Below are 18,760 nucleotides of genomic sequence, written 5' to 3' on the forward strand. Positions count from 1 at the left end.
TCTCCATCTAAGAGAAAAGAAAATTGTGTGTTTTCAAACTCAGAAATACTGTGGATACTGTAAATTACTTTTTAATTCAAAGCCTTAATACTCTGGATTAGTAACCAGTATGAAGAACAGTTAGGGCAATAATGTGTTCTTAGGGCTGGAGTGAGAGGTTTCATGAATCTGAAAATCTGTTTTCATATTTGCAAAATAAAGCTGCTAGATTGATACTTTATAGAAAGCAGAGAAAACAACAGGGCTAGGTCCTATGGTAACTCACAGAAACTGTGAGGTTTGAGGCTAGAAGAGACCTTACCAGCATCTACTCAAACCACCTACAACAGAGCACCAGGAGTTCAAACGGTATCATCTGTGCAGTACTGGCTGACAATTTAAATTTTAACTTCATATTATCTTTTTCTGTAAGAATAAATAAAAAAAAAAAACAAAAGAAAGCTACTGCAGCTGAAGCACAGATTATATAAATTTCATATAACTAAGACAATGACAGAACTATTAGGAAAGATGACAGAAATAAATATTTAGCTTGAGTTATTCATCAGAAATTGTTTCATAATGAATGAAAAAATTAATGAACAATGTAAAAAACATTGGAAATACACGACTGATAACTATATATAAAACAGGATTTTTACTTTAGTGTGAGAATAGGAACACTTCTCATTTGAGAAGTGGGTTGCAATTTCCTTCTCCAGGGAATCTTCTAGTCCCAGGGATCAAACCCGTGTTTCCTTCTTAACCACTGAGCCACCAGGGAAGCCCCGATTGTCTCCACATATTTACCTATTTGGAACATTTCATATAATTGCAATTACACAATATACTGTCTCTTTTCACTGGCTTCTTTTACCTACCATAATGTTTACAAGCTACCTCCATGATGCAGAATATGTTTAATACTTCATTCCATTTTATGGTCCAATAATATTCCACTGAATACCACATTTTGCTTATCCATTCAGTTGACAGACATCCAAATTGTTTCTAGTTCTGGTTTTATGATTTTTTTTTCTTTGCATGCATGGCGAGCAAACTAGATAATCTTAAAAATTCCTACAAAAACACACACTACCAAAACTATCCCAAAAAGAAAGAGAATAATTTCCTATAGCAAGTAAACAGATTTTGAATCAGTAGTCAAAAAACATTTAAGTATAGCCACTTCAGAAAACAGTATGGAGGGTCCTCAGAAAACTACAAGTATTTATGTGAGAATGTGAAGAAATCAGAAAAGGTAAAACCACTGTGCAAACAACTGAGTAGCGTCCCAAAAAGTTAATTATACAATCTCCCAAGATCAGCAATTCCACTCCTAGGCACCCAAGAAGCAGACAATGTTATGTACATGAATGTTCATAACAGCATTATTCAAATGAATAAAAAGCACAAACAAACCGAACAGCCATGAACTGATTAATGGATTAGTAAAATGTGGTATATCTGCCCAAGAGTATTATCGAGCACAGAAAGACCCAAAGTACTGAATGACAGTACAACATGACAACATGAATGAACTTCGAAAGCACCACGCTACATGAGAGAAGTCAGATACAAAAGGCCACAACAGCATGCTTCTATTTATAAGAAATGTCCAGAATAGGTAAATCCATAGAGACAGAAAGCAGATTAATGGTACCAGAGCTGAGGAGAGAAAGAATGGGAAGTCACTGCTTAATTGATATGGGATTTCTTCTGGGGTGAGGAAAATGTCCTGGAATTAGACAGTGGTGATGAATGCACAACACAGAGAATTTACTAGAAGCCACTGGATAATATGCATTTTAAGTGAATAAAATGAAGAATTTCACATGAAGTTTATTTCAATTTAAAAATAACCCAAAACAACAATCTACTCAGCAACATATAAATTAAAACAACCACAAAAGTCCGTTTGGAATTCTTATGTCTATACACTCAAAACCTAGATTTAAAAACAGGCATCAGGTACCTCGCAACTGTGATTTATTAACAGGAGACAATTTTTAAAAATTGTATCACAAAAGGAAGAGATTTTAAAAGTCATACGTAAATTCTTTAAGTCTGTATTGATCATTGTAGTCACTTTTAAGTGCAAGCGAACCCAACTATTCTAGCAAGCTGACAGGAAAACACAGCCACTATTAACCGTCCTCGGGGGCAGCAGGGACTCACCCAGCTTCTCTGGCTCATCTGGCCCCGTGCCTGCAATGCAGCTGCTCTCCAGGCCGTAGGTGGGATCCACCTTCCCGGAGGCTCGGGCTGCTTCTTGAACTTTCTTGACATGAGCCTCCACCAATTCCAGGGGCACCTCCTCCCGGACCCGAGAAAACTCCTCTGTGTAAGAATAAAAATGGAACAGTGATCTAGTGTTGCATGAATATTTGCTTCAGTGTAAACTACGGAATCTGACACAACACTAGTGTGTCGTGTGTAACCTAGTGACCTTTCTCGAGACTCAATCTGATCTATCCCAGGAAGTCAAGAAGGCCAAAGTCAATAAACGTGTACAGTGAAGCAACTCCATGAGTCCTATGTCTTACCTTACGCGTCACAGTCTTACTATATAAACAAGAAATTAGATCTTTAAATATCTATCAGTAACAATCAAAATTGCTGTCCAAATTTCATCTAACTCTGCTGTTTGGATTTTAATCAAGAAAACAGTAAGGATGAAACAACCAAAAAGTCAAGAAAGAATTCTATAGTGTGAGAAAGTTCTAGTTAGAATTCATGCAACGCAAGAATGTTAAATAGCTCTTTTTACCAATTGTATAAAAATCCATATGAATCACAAAATACCATTAAAAACCACTGTTTTGTCCCTCTAAATTCTTAAAAAATGCTCATAGTTTGAAAAATGTTGTATGTTAACTGCTTTATTTAAAAAACATAATCTACTATCCTTAAGGGGTAATACATAAAACTGCAATGAGTGTAACAGCTGATAACACCTAAATCTGAGATAAAACTATCATGAAAGAAAGCATGAAACCATGTTCTGAAATGGTTACGCTCGAAAGACAGCTTAAGAAAGTCCATACCCAAAGCTGCTTTGGCTGCAGCAGATGCCACACGAGGATCCACCACAGAGGCCAAAAAAGCAACAGTGCTCATGACTGGGTTTCCTGACTGACTGAAGGGGACAGGCTGGTAGGCCAGGGGCCCCAGGGAAGCATCAGAATTCTCAAGGTATGGGTCCTCAATGGGAAGCCTCAAGAAGTGGAGGATGCATTCATCCTGAGTGCGACTTCCAACGTGTTCTGACACTTTGTTCCAATCATCTTTATACATCTCCAGAGCCTGTGATGGAAAAAAACAGGAGCTTTAATATCAGGTAACAAGAAGTAATACTTAATGACATCAGAAACCTGCGACTGTTCTTTACATGGGCTTTAAATTAAAAACAGTAATGAAAATAGTTATACTGTTCACAGCAGGTAGACCTGATTGCTTTCCTTATTATGTTCTCAGTCAAGAAAAACAAATAAAAGGCATGTATATTACAAAGAATTATGGTGCTGGAGAAGACTCCTCAGAGTCCCTTGGACTGCACAGAGATCAAACCAGTCAATCCTAAAGGAAATGAACCCTGAATATCCACTGGACAGACAGAAGCTGAAGCTCCAATACTCTGGCCACCTGATATGATAGCCGACTCACCGGAAAAGGTCCTGATGCTAGGAAAGACTGAGAGCAGGAGAAGGGGATGACAAAGGATGAGATGGTTAGCTGGCATTACCAACTCAAAGGACATGTTTGAGCAAAATCCAGGAGAGATTGTCTTGATACTTTCCAGCATAACCTTTTCAGATGAGCTTACTTTTAAGCTTTTTTTTGGTTCATTTTCCTTTAGCTAGAGAAAAGTAAAGAAAGTTCAGGAAGTTTTTTTTCCCAGAATAAAGCTAAGGAATTGACATGCAGAATTCAAGCCACCGTCAGCATCCAGAAAAGCACAAGGCTGAGAAGCAGTGAAGTTCTGAGCCTGAGCACCAACAGAAGCATTACATAGGAGAGGCAGAATGAAGAGAGGTTTTCAAAACAACATGGCGACAGGCCTCCACGAAGGAAAAGGGTGACATACAGAAAAAAGTCATCAGCAGACATTTACACTACACAACACCTCCTCCTGCCATCACTGGGGTCTTCACCACTGCTTACCTGGATTCTTAGACTTGCCTGTCTCTACCCTTCAATCCATCCTTCTTCCTGTTGCTGGATGTGTGACACAGGAGACTGTCTCTTGCCTGCCTAAAACTATTTCAGTTCTCATCATTATGTTATGGAATTAAGGTCAAACCCAACAGGGATCTGCTAATTCTTCCACCTCACCCTCATTCTTTAATGCTCCGGGAATACCCAGATCCCACATCCTAAGTATTGTGTGTATGTACAGTTTGTTCTGTACTAGAAATATCATGGACCAGAACCAATACTAGCACCCTACTCCAGGAAGCTGTCCATTATATCTTATCTACCCAGGCCAGCTACAGAGCCACTCCTCTGTATGTCTTATGCTCGTCATACCTCTAATCGTGTTTCAATCAGTTTCTATCACACTAGACTATTACTGAACTGAATTACTGAACTGTAGACACTGTAGACACTATATCTCAATCTGTCTGCCACAGTGCCTGAAACACAGTAACAAATAAAATGTGCTGAATTTAATCACAGGTAGCCAAACTGAATTAGGAAAGGAATCTTACTTTCCATGACTCCAAGCATTAAAAGAAAAAACAAAAAATCTGGGGAATTCCCTGGCAGTACAGTGGTTAGGACTCTACTGAGAGGGGCAAAGGTGTGATCCCTGGTCAGTAAGATCCTGAAAGCCCAGGAGTGTAGACGAAAACACCCCATAATTTTTAAAAAGGCCTTTCTTCAGGACAACTGGAAGCTGAAGTGTAATATAAAATTACACAGGAAGATACCTGGTTAAGTAGCCTATGTGATATGCATGTCTGATAAAATGGTATGATTTGGGGGAGAGAGAATGGACAATAATAAACTCTAACGAGTCTTCCAGATGTGTTTGTTGGTGAAATTGACGAAGCTTTTGATTATAAATCGATTAAAAAATTTTCCTCTGACTTCATGTTCTTAAGCTATTAATTACCGATAAATAAATGATAAAAACAGAAGGTGTGAATAGTCAACAATGCTGTTGGGAAGACTTTTATATTCCTCTGTGTAAGTGCAGACATTTGTTGGTTGGTTCAACAGCATGTTTAAAAGGAAAATCAACCGGTTGCAAAGCCTCCAGCTGCAGGAGAGAAAACACACTATTGTGTGGAGATCTGTGGCTTTCTGGGATATGTTCAGGGTAAACAGGAGCTTGGCCATTCTGACCTCACTCTTTATTTACTATCCACTAATATTAACCAGTCAATCTTACGGGAAATCAACCCTGAATACTCGTTGGAATGACTGATGCTGAAATGGAATCTCCAGTATTTTGGTCATCTGATGCGAACAGTCGACTCAATGGAAAGGTCCCCGATACTGGAAAAGATTGAGGGCAGGAGGAGAAGGGGGCACCAGAGGACCAGATGGCTGGATGGTATTACCTATGCGATGGACATGAACTTGGGCAAACTCCAGGAGATAGTGAGGGACAGGGAGGTCTGGTGTGCTGCAGCCCATGGGGTTGCAAAGACTTGGACACAAAGAAGAAAACTCCTGAGTATTAATGCACAGCAAGGAAAAGAACCAACAGGAGAATGCTGTTTCAGGCAGTACTGCACAACTGCATCTCTCCCCAGAGCCCCCAGACTCTATATGAGCAATACAAAAGCAGTTCCCATACATTTCCCCACAAGGACTGAGGACGGTAAAATCCACAAGCAGATATGACTAGACAAGACAGCCCTGAATTAAAGAAAAAGGAGTTCAGGAAAGAAGCTCTCTACATACCAATGACACTGAAAGGACAGACAAGAACAAATGAAAATAGTGGTAAAAACGCAAAAGGAACCAATCTTTTTGAATACAGACAGACACAGAGAAAAAGAGACTGAGAAGAGAGAATAAGGAAAGTAGAAGAGGCTGGTAAAAATGAAAACAGAAGAGTTAATACACCATTAAAATTTTTCATGAAACATGACTGTTGGAACAATTCATATTAGAGCAAAACAGATACGTGCGACACCACTAGGCCCAAAGGATCCCTAAGTGTGGTCTGGAAACTCACAGAGCACCAGACCCCTTCACAGAAACTGAGAGATCAAAATAATAACACTAGGACATTACTGTCTTACTTGTTATGTTGACATGTGCACAATGGTACAAAAGCAACGGGGGGAAACCACTGGCCCCTTAGTATGAATCAAGAAGTGGCACCAGATGTGTTAAGGGTCATTTAAGTCCTCATTACCACGTACTTGGAGAAACCACATAAGCCAACTTAAACGTTTCCTGGATGAAATAGTAAAAATGGTTTTTATTGAATATAATTATCTTAGCCCATGTGTTTTCAATATTTGATGTTATGAAATGCCAGGTAAACAGGAAGACTACCAACTCTTGAAGCATGATAACTATCTAAAGGAAAAGCACTTGTGTGATGCGTTTCAAGCTCAAGTAGCCACTCTCTTCTCCAAGTATCACTGTCACTAGACCGAATCGCTAACACACCAGTTTTAGAGACACAGATGTTTGGCAGACACTTTCTCAAAAATAAACAATGATTCTCAAAATTATCACTCCAAGGAAAACAACTGATACTGTCTATTGCCAACAATTAAGTGAAAAATTACAATTCTGAAAATCATGCATCTGCCATGAAAGCTTGTTCTACTCTCTAAAAGACTTCCTAATGAGATTGGTACCAATATTATCGATTTGCATTTTTTGATATTGTATAATGAACTGCATCGACATTTGGAAGATCTGCATAAATCAGAAAACCAGTATTTTCCAGCTTATCAATGAAAGACACTATGTAATCATACATGGGTATAAGATCCATTACTAGTCCAACAGGAGAGACCAATGGATTTCACACCTACTAACCTTTAAGAAACCACCAGTGGTCAAGGTTTAATGTGATACTGTACAAGCATACCTCGGAGATGCTGCAGTTTCAATTCTGGACCACTGTGATAAAGTGAGGATTGCAATAAAGCGAGTCACACAGATATGTTGGCTTTTATGGTGCGTATAAAAGTTATATTCATACCATGCTGTAGTCTAAGTATGCAATAGCTTTATGTCTTCAAAAAAATGCATGTACTTTCATTTTAAAATAACTTGTTGCTAGTGCTTCCTTGGTAGCTCAGTGGTAAAGAATCCGCCTGCCAACGCAGGAGACATGGACTTGACCTCTTGTCTGGGAAGGTCCCACATGCCAAGGGGCAACTGAGCGCATACACCGCAACTAGTAAGCCTGTGCTCTAGAGCCTGGGGGCTGCAACTACTGAAGCCCTGGCAACACAGAGCCCATGCTCCACAACAAGAGAAGCTCAAACACTGTGCTCAAGAGGAGCCCTCACTTGTCCCACCTAGAGAAAAGCCCCCACAGCAGTAATGACCTAGAACAGACAAAAATAAATTAATTTAAAAAATACTTTGCTACTAAAAAGTGCTAGCTATCACCTGAAAGTAAAAGTCGCTCAGTCATGTCCGACTCTTTGCAACCCCATGAACTATATACAGTCCACGGAATTCTCCAGGCCAGAATACTGGAGTGAGTAGCTGCCCTCTTCTCCAGGAGATCTTCCCAACCCAGGAATCGAACCCAGCAGGTGGACTCTTTACCAGCTGAGGCACGAGGGAAGCCCAAGAATACTGGAGTGGGTAGCCTTATCCCTTCTCCAGAGCATTTTCCCAACCCAGGAATCAAACTTGGGTCTCCTGCATTGCAGGTAGATTCTTTTACCAGCTGAGCTATCAGGAAAGCCCATAGCCATCATCTGAGCCTTCAGTGAATGATATTTTTCAAATAGTAACATCTAAAACCACAGATCACTGTAAAAAAATATAATTAACAATGAAAAGTTTAAAACATTCTGAGAGTTACCAAAATGTGACATGGACACAAGGTGAACAAATACTGTTGGGAAAATGGCACCAACAGACTTGCTTAATCAAGATCTCCACAAACCTTCAGTATGTTTTTAAAAAAGGTGGTGGGGGGGGTGGCGCGCAGGGCAGATGCTTTTATCAAAGAATACTAATTATCTGAAAAAGCCATTAAGATATTTCTCCTGCTTCTAACTACATATCCAGGTGGTAACAGACTTGCCTAAAACTAACAATATACCTAATGGACAAGCAAATTATGAAAATCCAGATCCATCTAGTCAAAGCTATGGTTTTTCCTAGTCATGTATGCATGTGAGAGTTGGACCATAAAGAAAGCTGAGCACCAAAGAATAGATCGTTTTGAACTGTGGTGTTGGAGAAGACTCTTCAGAGTCATGTGGACTGCAAGGAGATCTAACCAGTCCCATCCTAAAGGAGATCAGTCCTGGGGGTTCATTGGTAGGACTGATGATGAAGCTGAAACTCCAATACTTTGGTCACCTGATGCGAAGAGCTGACTCATTTGAAAAGACCCTGATGCTGGGAAAGATTGAGGAAGGAGGAGAAGGGGATGACAGAGAATGAGATGGTTGGATGGCATCACCGACTCAATGGACATGAGTTTGGGTAAACTCCGGGAGTTGGTGATGGACAGGGAGGCCTGGCATGCTGCAGTTCATGGGGTCGCAAAAAGTCGGACACGACTGAGCAACTGAACTGAACAACTGAACTGAACTGAAGACAAACAGTTCTCCTCTGAAAATGGCTAATATGAAACCAAAGATTCTCTTTTTCCTACCCTTCAGAGTACAATTAAGAGATCTGCAAGAATCTCCAAAGACATAAGGAAACCGAAAAAAGCAATGTGCTGATGGACAGAGATATTGTGTATAATCAGGGATTCATCACAGCCTTCACTTTTCATTCACAAGGTAATTTTTTCAATGGCAGATATTTTCAGTCCCTTTTCTGAAATCCTTTTGGGAGACACGGAGGTTGTATGCTCAAATGCACAGAAACTCTAGGGAATTAGTCTACAATGACTGACATGGTCTAAGTTAAGAAAAACTGGATATGAAGAAATGCCCCAATTCAAAGGAACATCTGCTATCCAAGGCCAAGGAGATAATTACTGCTGTGTGAAAACGAGGGTCTAGACTTGCTAGAACTTCTAATTATGGAGGAAGAGTTAGAAATCTAGACTACCTTGGGAAAGTTCCAATATTTGTTGGTAACAGATTTAAAATAAAAAAACTCAACCCGTGCCAAAATAACACATATCCAAGCTTGATCTCCCCTACTGCCAGCCAGCACGTTACCTCTAGTGTGATATACAAACTTTAACAGCCCAAGAATATTCTATTAAAACTCACTGCATGGATTTAATATTTTTAAGATAAATTTCAAAGGTTTATTTAAAATGCTAGGCACAGAATCTTGGCACCCATCTCTTAAGAATAAAGGGAGTCCACCATTATATGTGCTTACCTCCAAGAGTAGCAGAGTCTCCTGTTCAGTCCATTCTCTTCCAGCACTAGCACCTTTACTCTAAAGGAAAAAATCCAGAAACTATTTAACTCATTCCTAAAGGCTGAATATGGAGCTCATCAGAGCTCCTTTCTAAGTTCCAGGGACTGTTTTCTGCAAACCACCAAAATAAGTCCCTGAATAACAGGAATAAAACATGTAAGGAACTTAAACTCCCAAGAAAAAGGCTGTTTTATTTCAGTTTTCTTGCTGTCTACCAAGAACTCATGGACTACTTAGACACAGATCACTTACACTACTCATTTCTACTACTTTGATATTTAAAAACACTTTCTGAATCTACAACAGCATAGCATTTTAACTCACATTATGGATGCACTATAATATTAAAACATGAAACAAATGTTTGGTATACCTTGAAGGCTGTACTTTATCCAAGATTTAAGGACAAACTACTACACATAAGGCACTCTGGCAGATAGTTTACTCCAATTGCAACAGGTTCATATATCTCATATTTAACATCTCTTGATTAATAAAGTCTCCAAGTGACTCCCTAAACTCCAAATCACTTTTTTCAAGAGAATCTTTGACAACTTACAAGTGAGCTTGTGTCCTCTTGATTGATTAATACCTTTATCATTATGAGATGCCTCTATTTAATTCTGGTAAAACAACTTGTTTTGATGTCTACGTTTATAAATATTAATATAGTGATTTTGGCTTTCTTTTGTTTAGAAGGTATGTCTTTCCCATTCATTTTCATTTAGTATGTGTCTTTATATTTTGAGTGCCTCAGACAATGTATGTTCTCGATTTTTCATCTAGTTTGACAATCTCTGCTGCTCAATTAAAACATTAAAACCATTAACGTGCAATTCAATATAACTGTTCCTATGGTCTTTATTCCTTCCTAACCATCATGTGCTTCCACTTGGAATCACTATCCTTCAACTTCAAGAATTTCCTTCAGCTTTCCTACACCTTGAGCTAGTTCCACCTTTTGAATGTCTGTGAAGGTCTTTACTGTACTTTCAGTTTTGAAAGGTATTTCTATTGAATACAGAATTTCAGAGTGACAGTTTCCCTTTCAGCATTTAAAAATATTTTTACATTGTCCTCTGGCTCCTATCATTTCTGCTGAAAAGGCAGACATCAGTTTTATCATTGTGCCACTGACTTTAATGTGCCCACTTCTACCCCCACTCTTCTTGGTTGCTTTAACACATCAACTTTTAGAGTTTAAACATCAAATACCCAAGTATGCTTATCTCTGTATTCAATCTCTCTTATTCTGGGTATTGTTATTTTTTCATTAGTTATGGAAAATTTTTAACCCTTACACTTTCAAGTATCAGTTCTGTGCCATTATCTCTCCCCTTATGGGTCTCTATTAATGATAAATGAATCGTTCTTCTGACTGTATCTCATGAGTCTCTTGCATTCTTTTCCCTTTGTCCTGTCCCCTCAACTTCAACCATATTTTTTCTCTTGGTGTTTCAATATATCTATCCTTTCTTCAGCTGTGTCCAGTCTTCTGTTAAACCCATCCAATGGGTTAATTTCAGGTGTACTTTTAACTTTTCAATAGGTATTTGATTCTTTTTATATATTCCCTTTCTCTGTTGAAATTCTCCATGTTCCCCTCATTTTCTTTAACATATTAATCAAAGTTACTTTTATATATCTATCTTCTAACCATACCACATAGTGACTTCTATAAAATGCCATCAGATTTATGAAGAAAGCTCATCTTCTTACCCTACAGAAAGTAAAGCAAGTTGCTTACAGAAAATGCTGCTTCTTAGAAGTAAAAAGGAAAATTAGGATATGCTAGATTGTAGTCCATACGTCCCTATCAAAAAGTCCTTACCTTTGCTAAGGTTTTCTTGGAGTAGATGTCAGTACGAAGACCAAAGTTCTGCAAATCAATTGGTTTTTCCTTGTTCTTCTCAGGAAAATTTAACATCTGCTGAGCAGCAGGAATCTATGAGTCAAATAAACGATAAATGGCTGTACTAACCTCTACAAAGTCAAGGGGACAGAAGTTTTTAAAGCTGTTTAATACTGGCACTTAAATGACTCCTGGTGGAGATTCTACCAAAAAAAAACAAAACACCTTACGCTAAACTAACAAAATTTCAACATATAAGAAACTTTTTTTTGCCTCTCTTAAGTCATAGAGACAACAGACAAATTTTCTTTAATGTTTCACAGTGGGGGCAATTTATAGGTTTCCTTTGTATTATTCCAATACAACGATACACATAATCTGACTGACATAATAATCTTTTCAAGAATGTGTGCATAGATGTCCATTTTCATGTTAAGGAAAGGAAGAAGTTCTAAACAATTTAAACAGTCTGTTTCTTGATTACTGTCTTTGATGGCAGAGGTGATAAAGGAATCATATGAGTTATGAAAGTAAATCTGTAACATGATAAGATAAAGCACAGACTCTTGGGATTAAGGAGAGAGCATTATCTTAAAACATAAAACATTCTTATGGACTCAAACATTTATAACAGATAAAAACAAACACAACCTACCAGCTAAGAGACAGCACAATTATATGACTATAACAGTAATTCCTGAATACAAATACTAGAAATGGTTGTCTGTTGTCACCCAGACCTGAAGAATGAAAACTGAAACTGTTAGTCACTCAGTCGTGTCCGACTCTTTGCGACCCCATGGATTTTGGCCCACTAGGCTCCTCTGTCCATGAGATTTTTCAGGCAAGAATACTCAAGTGGGTTGCCATTTCCTTCTCCAGGGATCTTCCGGACCCAGGGATCAAACGCTGGTCTCCTGCAATGCAGGCAGATTCTTTATCATCTGAACCACCAGACCTGAAGAATAGGTGGTATTAATTTACCTGAGGTGATCGAAGATGTAGAGGAACAAGCCCCGAAGGGGTATCAGCTAACACATTGAAATGAGGAGTTGGAGGAGGCCCCATTGCCATGGGTCGACTTTCTGGATCCACTTGGTAATTAACAAGCCCCCACTGTTCTAAAAAGGCATGAACCCTGGAGGATAAATATCTCAAAGTTAAAATCTAAAGAATGTACCTCATCATCTTCATAACCATCATTACATTTCATTAAGAAAACAAACCAAAAAAACAAGTCAAAATGTTCTTTTGCAGGTTATGAACCTTCACAAAGTAACCGACAGTTTTGGTTTAAGGGACAGTCTCTACAAACTCAAAATAATGTTAATAATATAGCACCCCCAAACCAAGTAGAAAGCCTAATCATTTCAACCACAGAAATGAGAACAAATGCCTGTGTAGGTCCACAGTGAAAGAACTCACTCATAAACCAAACTTACAAATGGAAGTCTACTGTTTTTTTCCTTTTCTTTAGACAGATTTAGGGCACAGAGCTTATTCACTCCCCACCTTAACCCACTCTCTATCTATGGTCAGTTTATGATTAAAAAATGTAAAATGTGAATTAAAGAAAAAGATGCTGCTTTAGATATTTTATTAACCAAGAAAACATCCAGTTTAATCAGCCTAACATTAGTGAAGTACCAGTAACCATATGCAGTGAAATATCTGAGAAGAAGTCCAGACATTTTTACCTCATCACAGCACACACATCTCCAGTTAAGTTCCTCCGACAAGCAGTGCTGGTTAAATATTCTTGGGGATTTAGGCGGTATGTGTCAATCATGAAATTTCGATATGCCAAGTATCTAAAAAGTAATGGCCAAATTCGTAAGGTGAACACACATCCTTTCAAAAACAGTAACTCATAGAGCAAAGCAGTTTCACATTCCTCTGGCAAACACACCAAAAAGTTAAGACAACAGGCCAATAAATCAAGAGTGATACTGTACCGACTATTAACAGTCATGCATGCAACTCAGGGTAAGAATCCCTAAAACACAAAACTGTCTGCTAACATGTAACAATAAGTACAATAGAGTAATGTGATGAAGTTAATGTGAAGTAAAACAAGCATAACCTTGGTCACAGAGGTGAATCGATAAATCCTTAGCTGCCTGCAAAATTTGCAAATAACACTTGGTTACTCAGGCTGTCTCCCTAACTACACTACACTATACCTAGAATTTACTGTGTGCCAGCCTAAGGTCTAAGCACTTTCTGTGTGGTAACACATAAAATCCTCACAATCTCTCTAAAGGTAGGATCTATTATTATTCCAATTATAGATGAGGATTAAAGAATTTGTCCCCAGACCACAAGGCTAGTCAGTGGAGCTAGAATTCAGCACCGTGTGGTGACTCTGACATTAGCAAAGATTAACTAAGAAGAATGCTTTAAGAAGCCCCTGCCAAACACATCCAAATCATCAGGTTTTCTAAATACTGATCCCACTAAAATTGGTATCAGTATCAGATCAGTATCAGGATCACATCTTTACATTTCACTCACATCTCTGGGGTCTTGGATTTGTTTTTTCCATTGAAAAACTCAGGAAGAGCACGCCGTTCAATCACATGAATACTGAAGAGGAGAGAGAGAAACAATTAAGAGTCCTCTTAGAAAATCAAAGTCCTGAAATTTGAGTTAAGCTTGTTTAATTTTCAAAGTAAAACTGGATAAAACCAAAAACTGAGCACTACTTGCAAAATTTAATTGGCCTGCACAAGTTCCTATGTATTAACAGTATGTAATAATAAAACTAAAGAAAATATAAACTAAAAGTTAAAAAAAGATTTCCCTTTCTCACTTCTAATACTTTAACCTCAGTCTTTCTACTCACATAACCAAACTCAAAAAGTTCTACCAACACACTGAAGGCTTTAGATTTTATGGAATTGTCCTAATATACCATAACTAGATGAAGAGCCAGAAGATACAAGAAGTTCTTTGGAAATCGTAGGACAAAAATCACAGTAACTGGTATGGCAAAAATTGGTGAAATGAATAACCAAAAGACAGTGGAATTGACAATGATCAGTTCTCAGATTCAACATTAATGCACGTTTTTGACCAGTCCTCAGAAACTCTGAAATGAACTTAATTTTTTAATACAGTTTAGTGACTTACTACTTTTAAAAATAAAGATCACAGCACTAAATTTTAACATTTAAATAAAAGCGTTGATAATTTTATAAAATGTTACACAGGTGATAAGCACTGTAGAAACCACGTAAAATGAATCAGGCCCAAAACATTCTACAAATGAACCAGCTGTATGTTTAGCACAAAGTTTAGACATTAATGGTGGCTCAATGGTAAACAACCCGCCTGCCAATGCAGGAAACTCAGATTCAATCCCCAGGTTAGGAAGAGCCCCTGGAGGAGGAAATGGCAACCCACTCCATTATTCTGGCCTAGAGAAATTCCATGGACTGAGTAGCCTGGCAGATTACAGTCATAGGACTGCAAAGAGTTGGACAAGACGACGCATTCACCAACGTTTTTCCAAATGATACATTTTAGTTTCTCAGTGGCTTTCCAGGTACAGAGATTGCACGGGAAAAAGCAAATCAATAGCCTGTGAATACAAATAAAAGCATTCACTCTTTCTTTTATCTGCTAACATTTAAATTATTTGAAATGAGTATTACCAAATACTATAAATAAAATGAATCACCTGGAAACGTCTAAGAAGATAATCTCTAAGACCCAGTATGTTCCATAGATCTAGTATAAGGAAATTCCAGGTTTTACGATACAAAAGAGTAACTGTAAGTAATTACAAACTGGTTCTAATATGTTAGGTTACAGGTTAGGAAGAAGCCAAAAAAACAATTTCACCAAGAACAAAACACAAAAGAATATGTAATCACAAGCACTTTCTTTTTCAAAATCTATGTCTGAAGTACTGGCAGCCGATTCCTTAGGTTCCGTGAATGAGTCAAGTAGTGGAAGGAGTGGTATCCAGAATTAGAAAGCCTGAGTTCTTCCAATGATCAACCCTGCAACTGAAACACTTCAACTGAGACAGCAGTTAGCTCATCTATAAATAGGGACATAACTAATACCTCTACTGTCCAGCTAACAGCACACTTTGTGACATGCAAATGGAAGTGTTTCTGGAACCTATAAAAACATACAATGTTAGATACTGTTATGACTTTCTCCTTGTTTGAGAGGAAAATGCTAGTTTCTCAAACCATTCTGAATCTTTTTAATTAACAATAATGTAACTTTCAAATTTAAAACTCATTTAACATCATAATGAATGTAATGAAGACTGACCTTCAAAGTAGAGCTATTTACTTATTCTGTTTCAGCTTCCACTTATTCATAACACTGAGAAACAGCATGAAGAGTTAAGTTTTAAAAAGTATGCTAAAAAGTCTCAACAGTAGAAACCATACCTTCTGGTTTGAGGAAAAAAAGGTTTGACTCAAGTGGACCATCCACCCTATTCTTCTAAGGCGGTTTTATAGATATGTATGTATGTGTGTGTGTATAATATATGTATACACATACACACACATATATATGTATATAAGGATATACAGGCACATATATCCTTAAAAATAACACAAAAACCATAGAAAGCGGGCAAAATGTCCAAACAGGACCACGAGATTCAGAGTGAGGGTGGCATCACTAGACTGAGTATAATGATATAGTGAAGTCGCTCAGTCGTGTCTGACTCTTTGTGATCCCATGGACTGTAGCCTACCAGGCTCCTCTGTCCATGGGATTTTCCAGGCAATAGTTCTGGAGTGGACTGCCATTTCCTTTTCCAGGGGATCTTCCCAACACAGGGATCGAACCCGGGTCTCCTGCATTGTAGACAGATGCTTTACCGTCTGAGCAGGACCTTAAAAAAACTAATCTATTTAGAGTTCTGGTACATTTATTTTAAAATAAAAAACTGTCAAACAAAAATCAGCCTGACATGAACGGTTACGCTTCAAAAGTAATCAGGAAGTAAGACGTCTAGGTCTGCATTTATTTCCATCCATGTTCCACGGATGCCTCAGTGGTCGTGGTAAATGACAAGGAAGACGCTGAGATGGGTGTTTTCTTGAACTCTTTTACATGCCAGGGTTTATATGTGAAAGAGCTCCTGTTTCCCATTAACATAAAGCCATGACTGGGTAGTCAGAGGAGTTTTTCTTTATGTATTTCCATACCATTTAAAAACCACAGGGCTTCCCTGGTGGCTCAGTGGTAAAGAATCCACCTACCAATACGGAAGACGGGGGTTGGATCCCTGGTTCAGGAAGATCTCACAAGAACAATTAAGCCCATGACCCACAACTACTGAGCCTGCACTCTGTTATTCAGAGTCCGGGAAGTACAACTACTGACCCTGTGTGTTACAAGGACCGAAGCCCGTGCACCCTAGAGCCCATGCTCCACCACAAGAGAAGCCACTGCAAATGAGAAGCCTGCATCCCACAACCAGATGGCGGCCCCTGCTCACTGCAACTAGAGAAGAGACCGCACGGCAATGAAGCAGCACAGCCAAAATTACATACACAAAATTTTTTTTTTAATCTGTTTAAAAATCATACAATAAACATCAGTATTTTATAATAATTAAATACTTAAGCATTTGCCTGTCTGAACTAAAACTGACACCAAATGAGTTAGGCTTAAGTTTATAAAATTTTATAACCCTAAGTTACAACATAATCTAGTTTCTATCCCTAAGTAAAACAACTAAAAGAACACATTCCACAGTTAAAATAACTTTCCATCCCCCATCATCTAGTGTGACAGGGATTACTGATGAGAGGACTTGGGCAGAAGAGCACAGTACTGTTTCAAGCAAAGTGTCCCCACTCCTCAGTGCCAAGTTCACAGATATAAGCACACACTCACCAGTTATAATCAAACCACGATGCATAGCTAGGAATAATAATGTGATTGGTCTGCTCAGTCACATTATCTTCACCAGGGTCAACGGATCTACTCTGATCACCTTTGCCAGGATCTTCATCTTCCTACAGAAAATAAGCCAAAGTTTAGAAAGATAAGGAATAGCTTTCAAACTTCTGACAGCAGTTTACAGAAAATGCAGCTAGCTGATCCAATTTCAAGGACTAGGAAAACAAATGTCAAGGAAAAATAGCTTTTCACAGTTTTTAAAGGTACCTTCACAAGATGTCCAGATGAGACAGCAGATTTTATTCCTCCTTTGTAACAGATCAGGGAATCAACTCAAAGGCGGCCTGAAACTTTTTCCATAGTAGCCTGCATCGTATTTGTCTAGTTTTCCCTAATCCTAGGATCAGAAATCTAAATGACTAGTTCTCAATTTATAAGGAGGTTAGCTCAATGAAACTAGTAAGACCTAATGATAAAGTTTCTACAATTTCAAAGACTGAGTATTAAGCATCCACCAACAGCTATACCTCACTTACTCCTCACAGTAACAGCAGGTACTATTTATCATCTCTTCTGTGGATGAGAAAATGATGTACAGAGCTAGTATGACATCAACAGGACAAAATTTCAGGAAATCCAGCTAGAGGGCCTACACTGTTAACCATTCTCACTGTCGGACATTAGCTGACTTTTATCATATTTATGGAGGTTTTACAAATGAATTCACCTAAAAACCTGGCTTTGCTAATAGTAATTGCAAATACCACTGCACTAGGTCAAAACAGAAGAATATTTTTATACTATAATAATCACTTTTAAATAATATCATTTAACATACAGTTTACATTCAGATGGATCCAAGTGTCCCAGAAATGTCTATTACAGATTTTTCTCCCCAAACCAGAACCTGATCACGGAGTCCATGTGCGTCTCTTTTAGTCTCCTTTAACCTCCTCCTCCTCCTTCCAGGAGGAGGAGGAGTTTTACAATGGCTTGTAGAGTATCTTCCAATCTCTATTTAACTCAATGATTCCTTATAATTAACTTCACATTAAACATTTTTATCAAGATACGATAGGAAATAAGTTTTTTGACACTGAGGTGTTTTCAAACTGTATAGGGTTATTTCTGTTAGCCTTTTTATCTGCGGTGCTTTTACTGTTTTAACCTTATGAAACTCTTTTAAGAAAGCAGTCAAGTTTTGAATCATATTCTTTTATAATGGTCCCAGAGTTTAATTTCTACATTTAAGGTAATTCAACCTTTATTTCCTGGTAAGGATCTAGTTAGTGCTAGAAACTTAAGACAATAGTTTCCTTAAGATCAATGCATATTAAAAAAATTTAAAGTATGAAAGCACTAAGAAAACTGGTTGTTACTTAAATAATGTTAAAGCAAAAGTGTTAATATTGATTACAAAGGTAAGAAATTTTATTTCCCAAACCAGGAAAGCTAGTGAAAACCATGCTTATGATTAAGTTGCTTTTGTGC

The 18,760-nt window shown here is 38.1% G+C and overlaps 1 protein-coding gene across 1 annotated transcript in view; it reads right to left on the minus strand.

The window, feature by feature from the left end:
• The window catches only part of SMARCC1 (SWI/SNF related, matrix associated, actin dependent regulator of chromatin subfamily c member 1), a 140,953-nt gene that overhangs the window by 54,548 nt on the left and 67,645 nt on the right, over nt 1–18,760 (minus strand). The window contains exons 15-22 of the mRNA XM_040246890.1: nt 17,264–17,385; nt 13,901–13,972; nt 13,084–13,197; nt 12,371–12,524; nt 11,366–11,479; nt 9,493–9,552; nt 3,027–3,285; nt 2,158–2,319 (exon numbers count right to left, since the gene is read on the minus strand). Coding sequence (XP_040102824.1) covers nt 2,158–2,319; nt 3,027–3,285; nt 9,493–9,552; nt 11,366–11,479; nt 12,371–12,524; nt 13,084–13,197; nt 13,901–13,972; nt 17,264–17,385 — 1,057 coding nt within the window. The remainder of the gene's footprint in view (nt 1–2,157; nt 2,320–3,026; nt 3,286–9,492; nt 9,553–11,365; nt 11,480–12,370; nt 12,525–13,083; nt 13,198–13,900; nt 13,973–17,263; nt 17,386–18,760) is intronic.

The sequence above is a fragment of the Oryx dammah genome, unplaced genomic scaffold (genome assembly GCF_014754425.2).
Source record: "Oryx dammah isolate SB20612 unplaced genomic scaffold, SCBI_Odam_1.1 HiC_scaffold_9, whole genome shotgun sequence".
In the NCBI taxonomy this organism is placed as follows: domain Eukaryota; kingdom Metazoa; phylum Chordata; class Mammalia; order Artiodactyla; family Bovidae; genus Oryx; species Oryx dammah.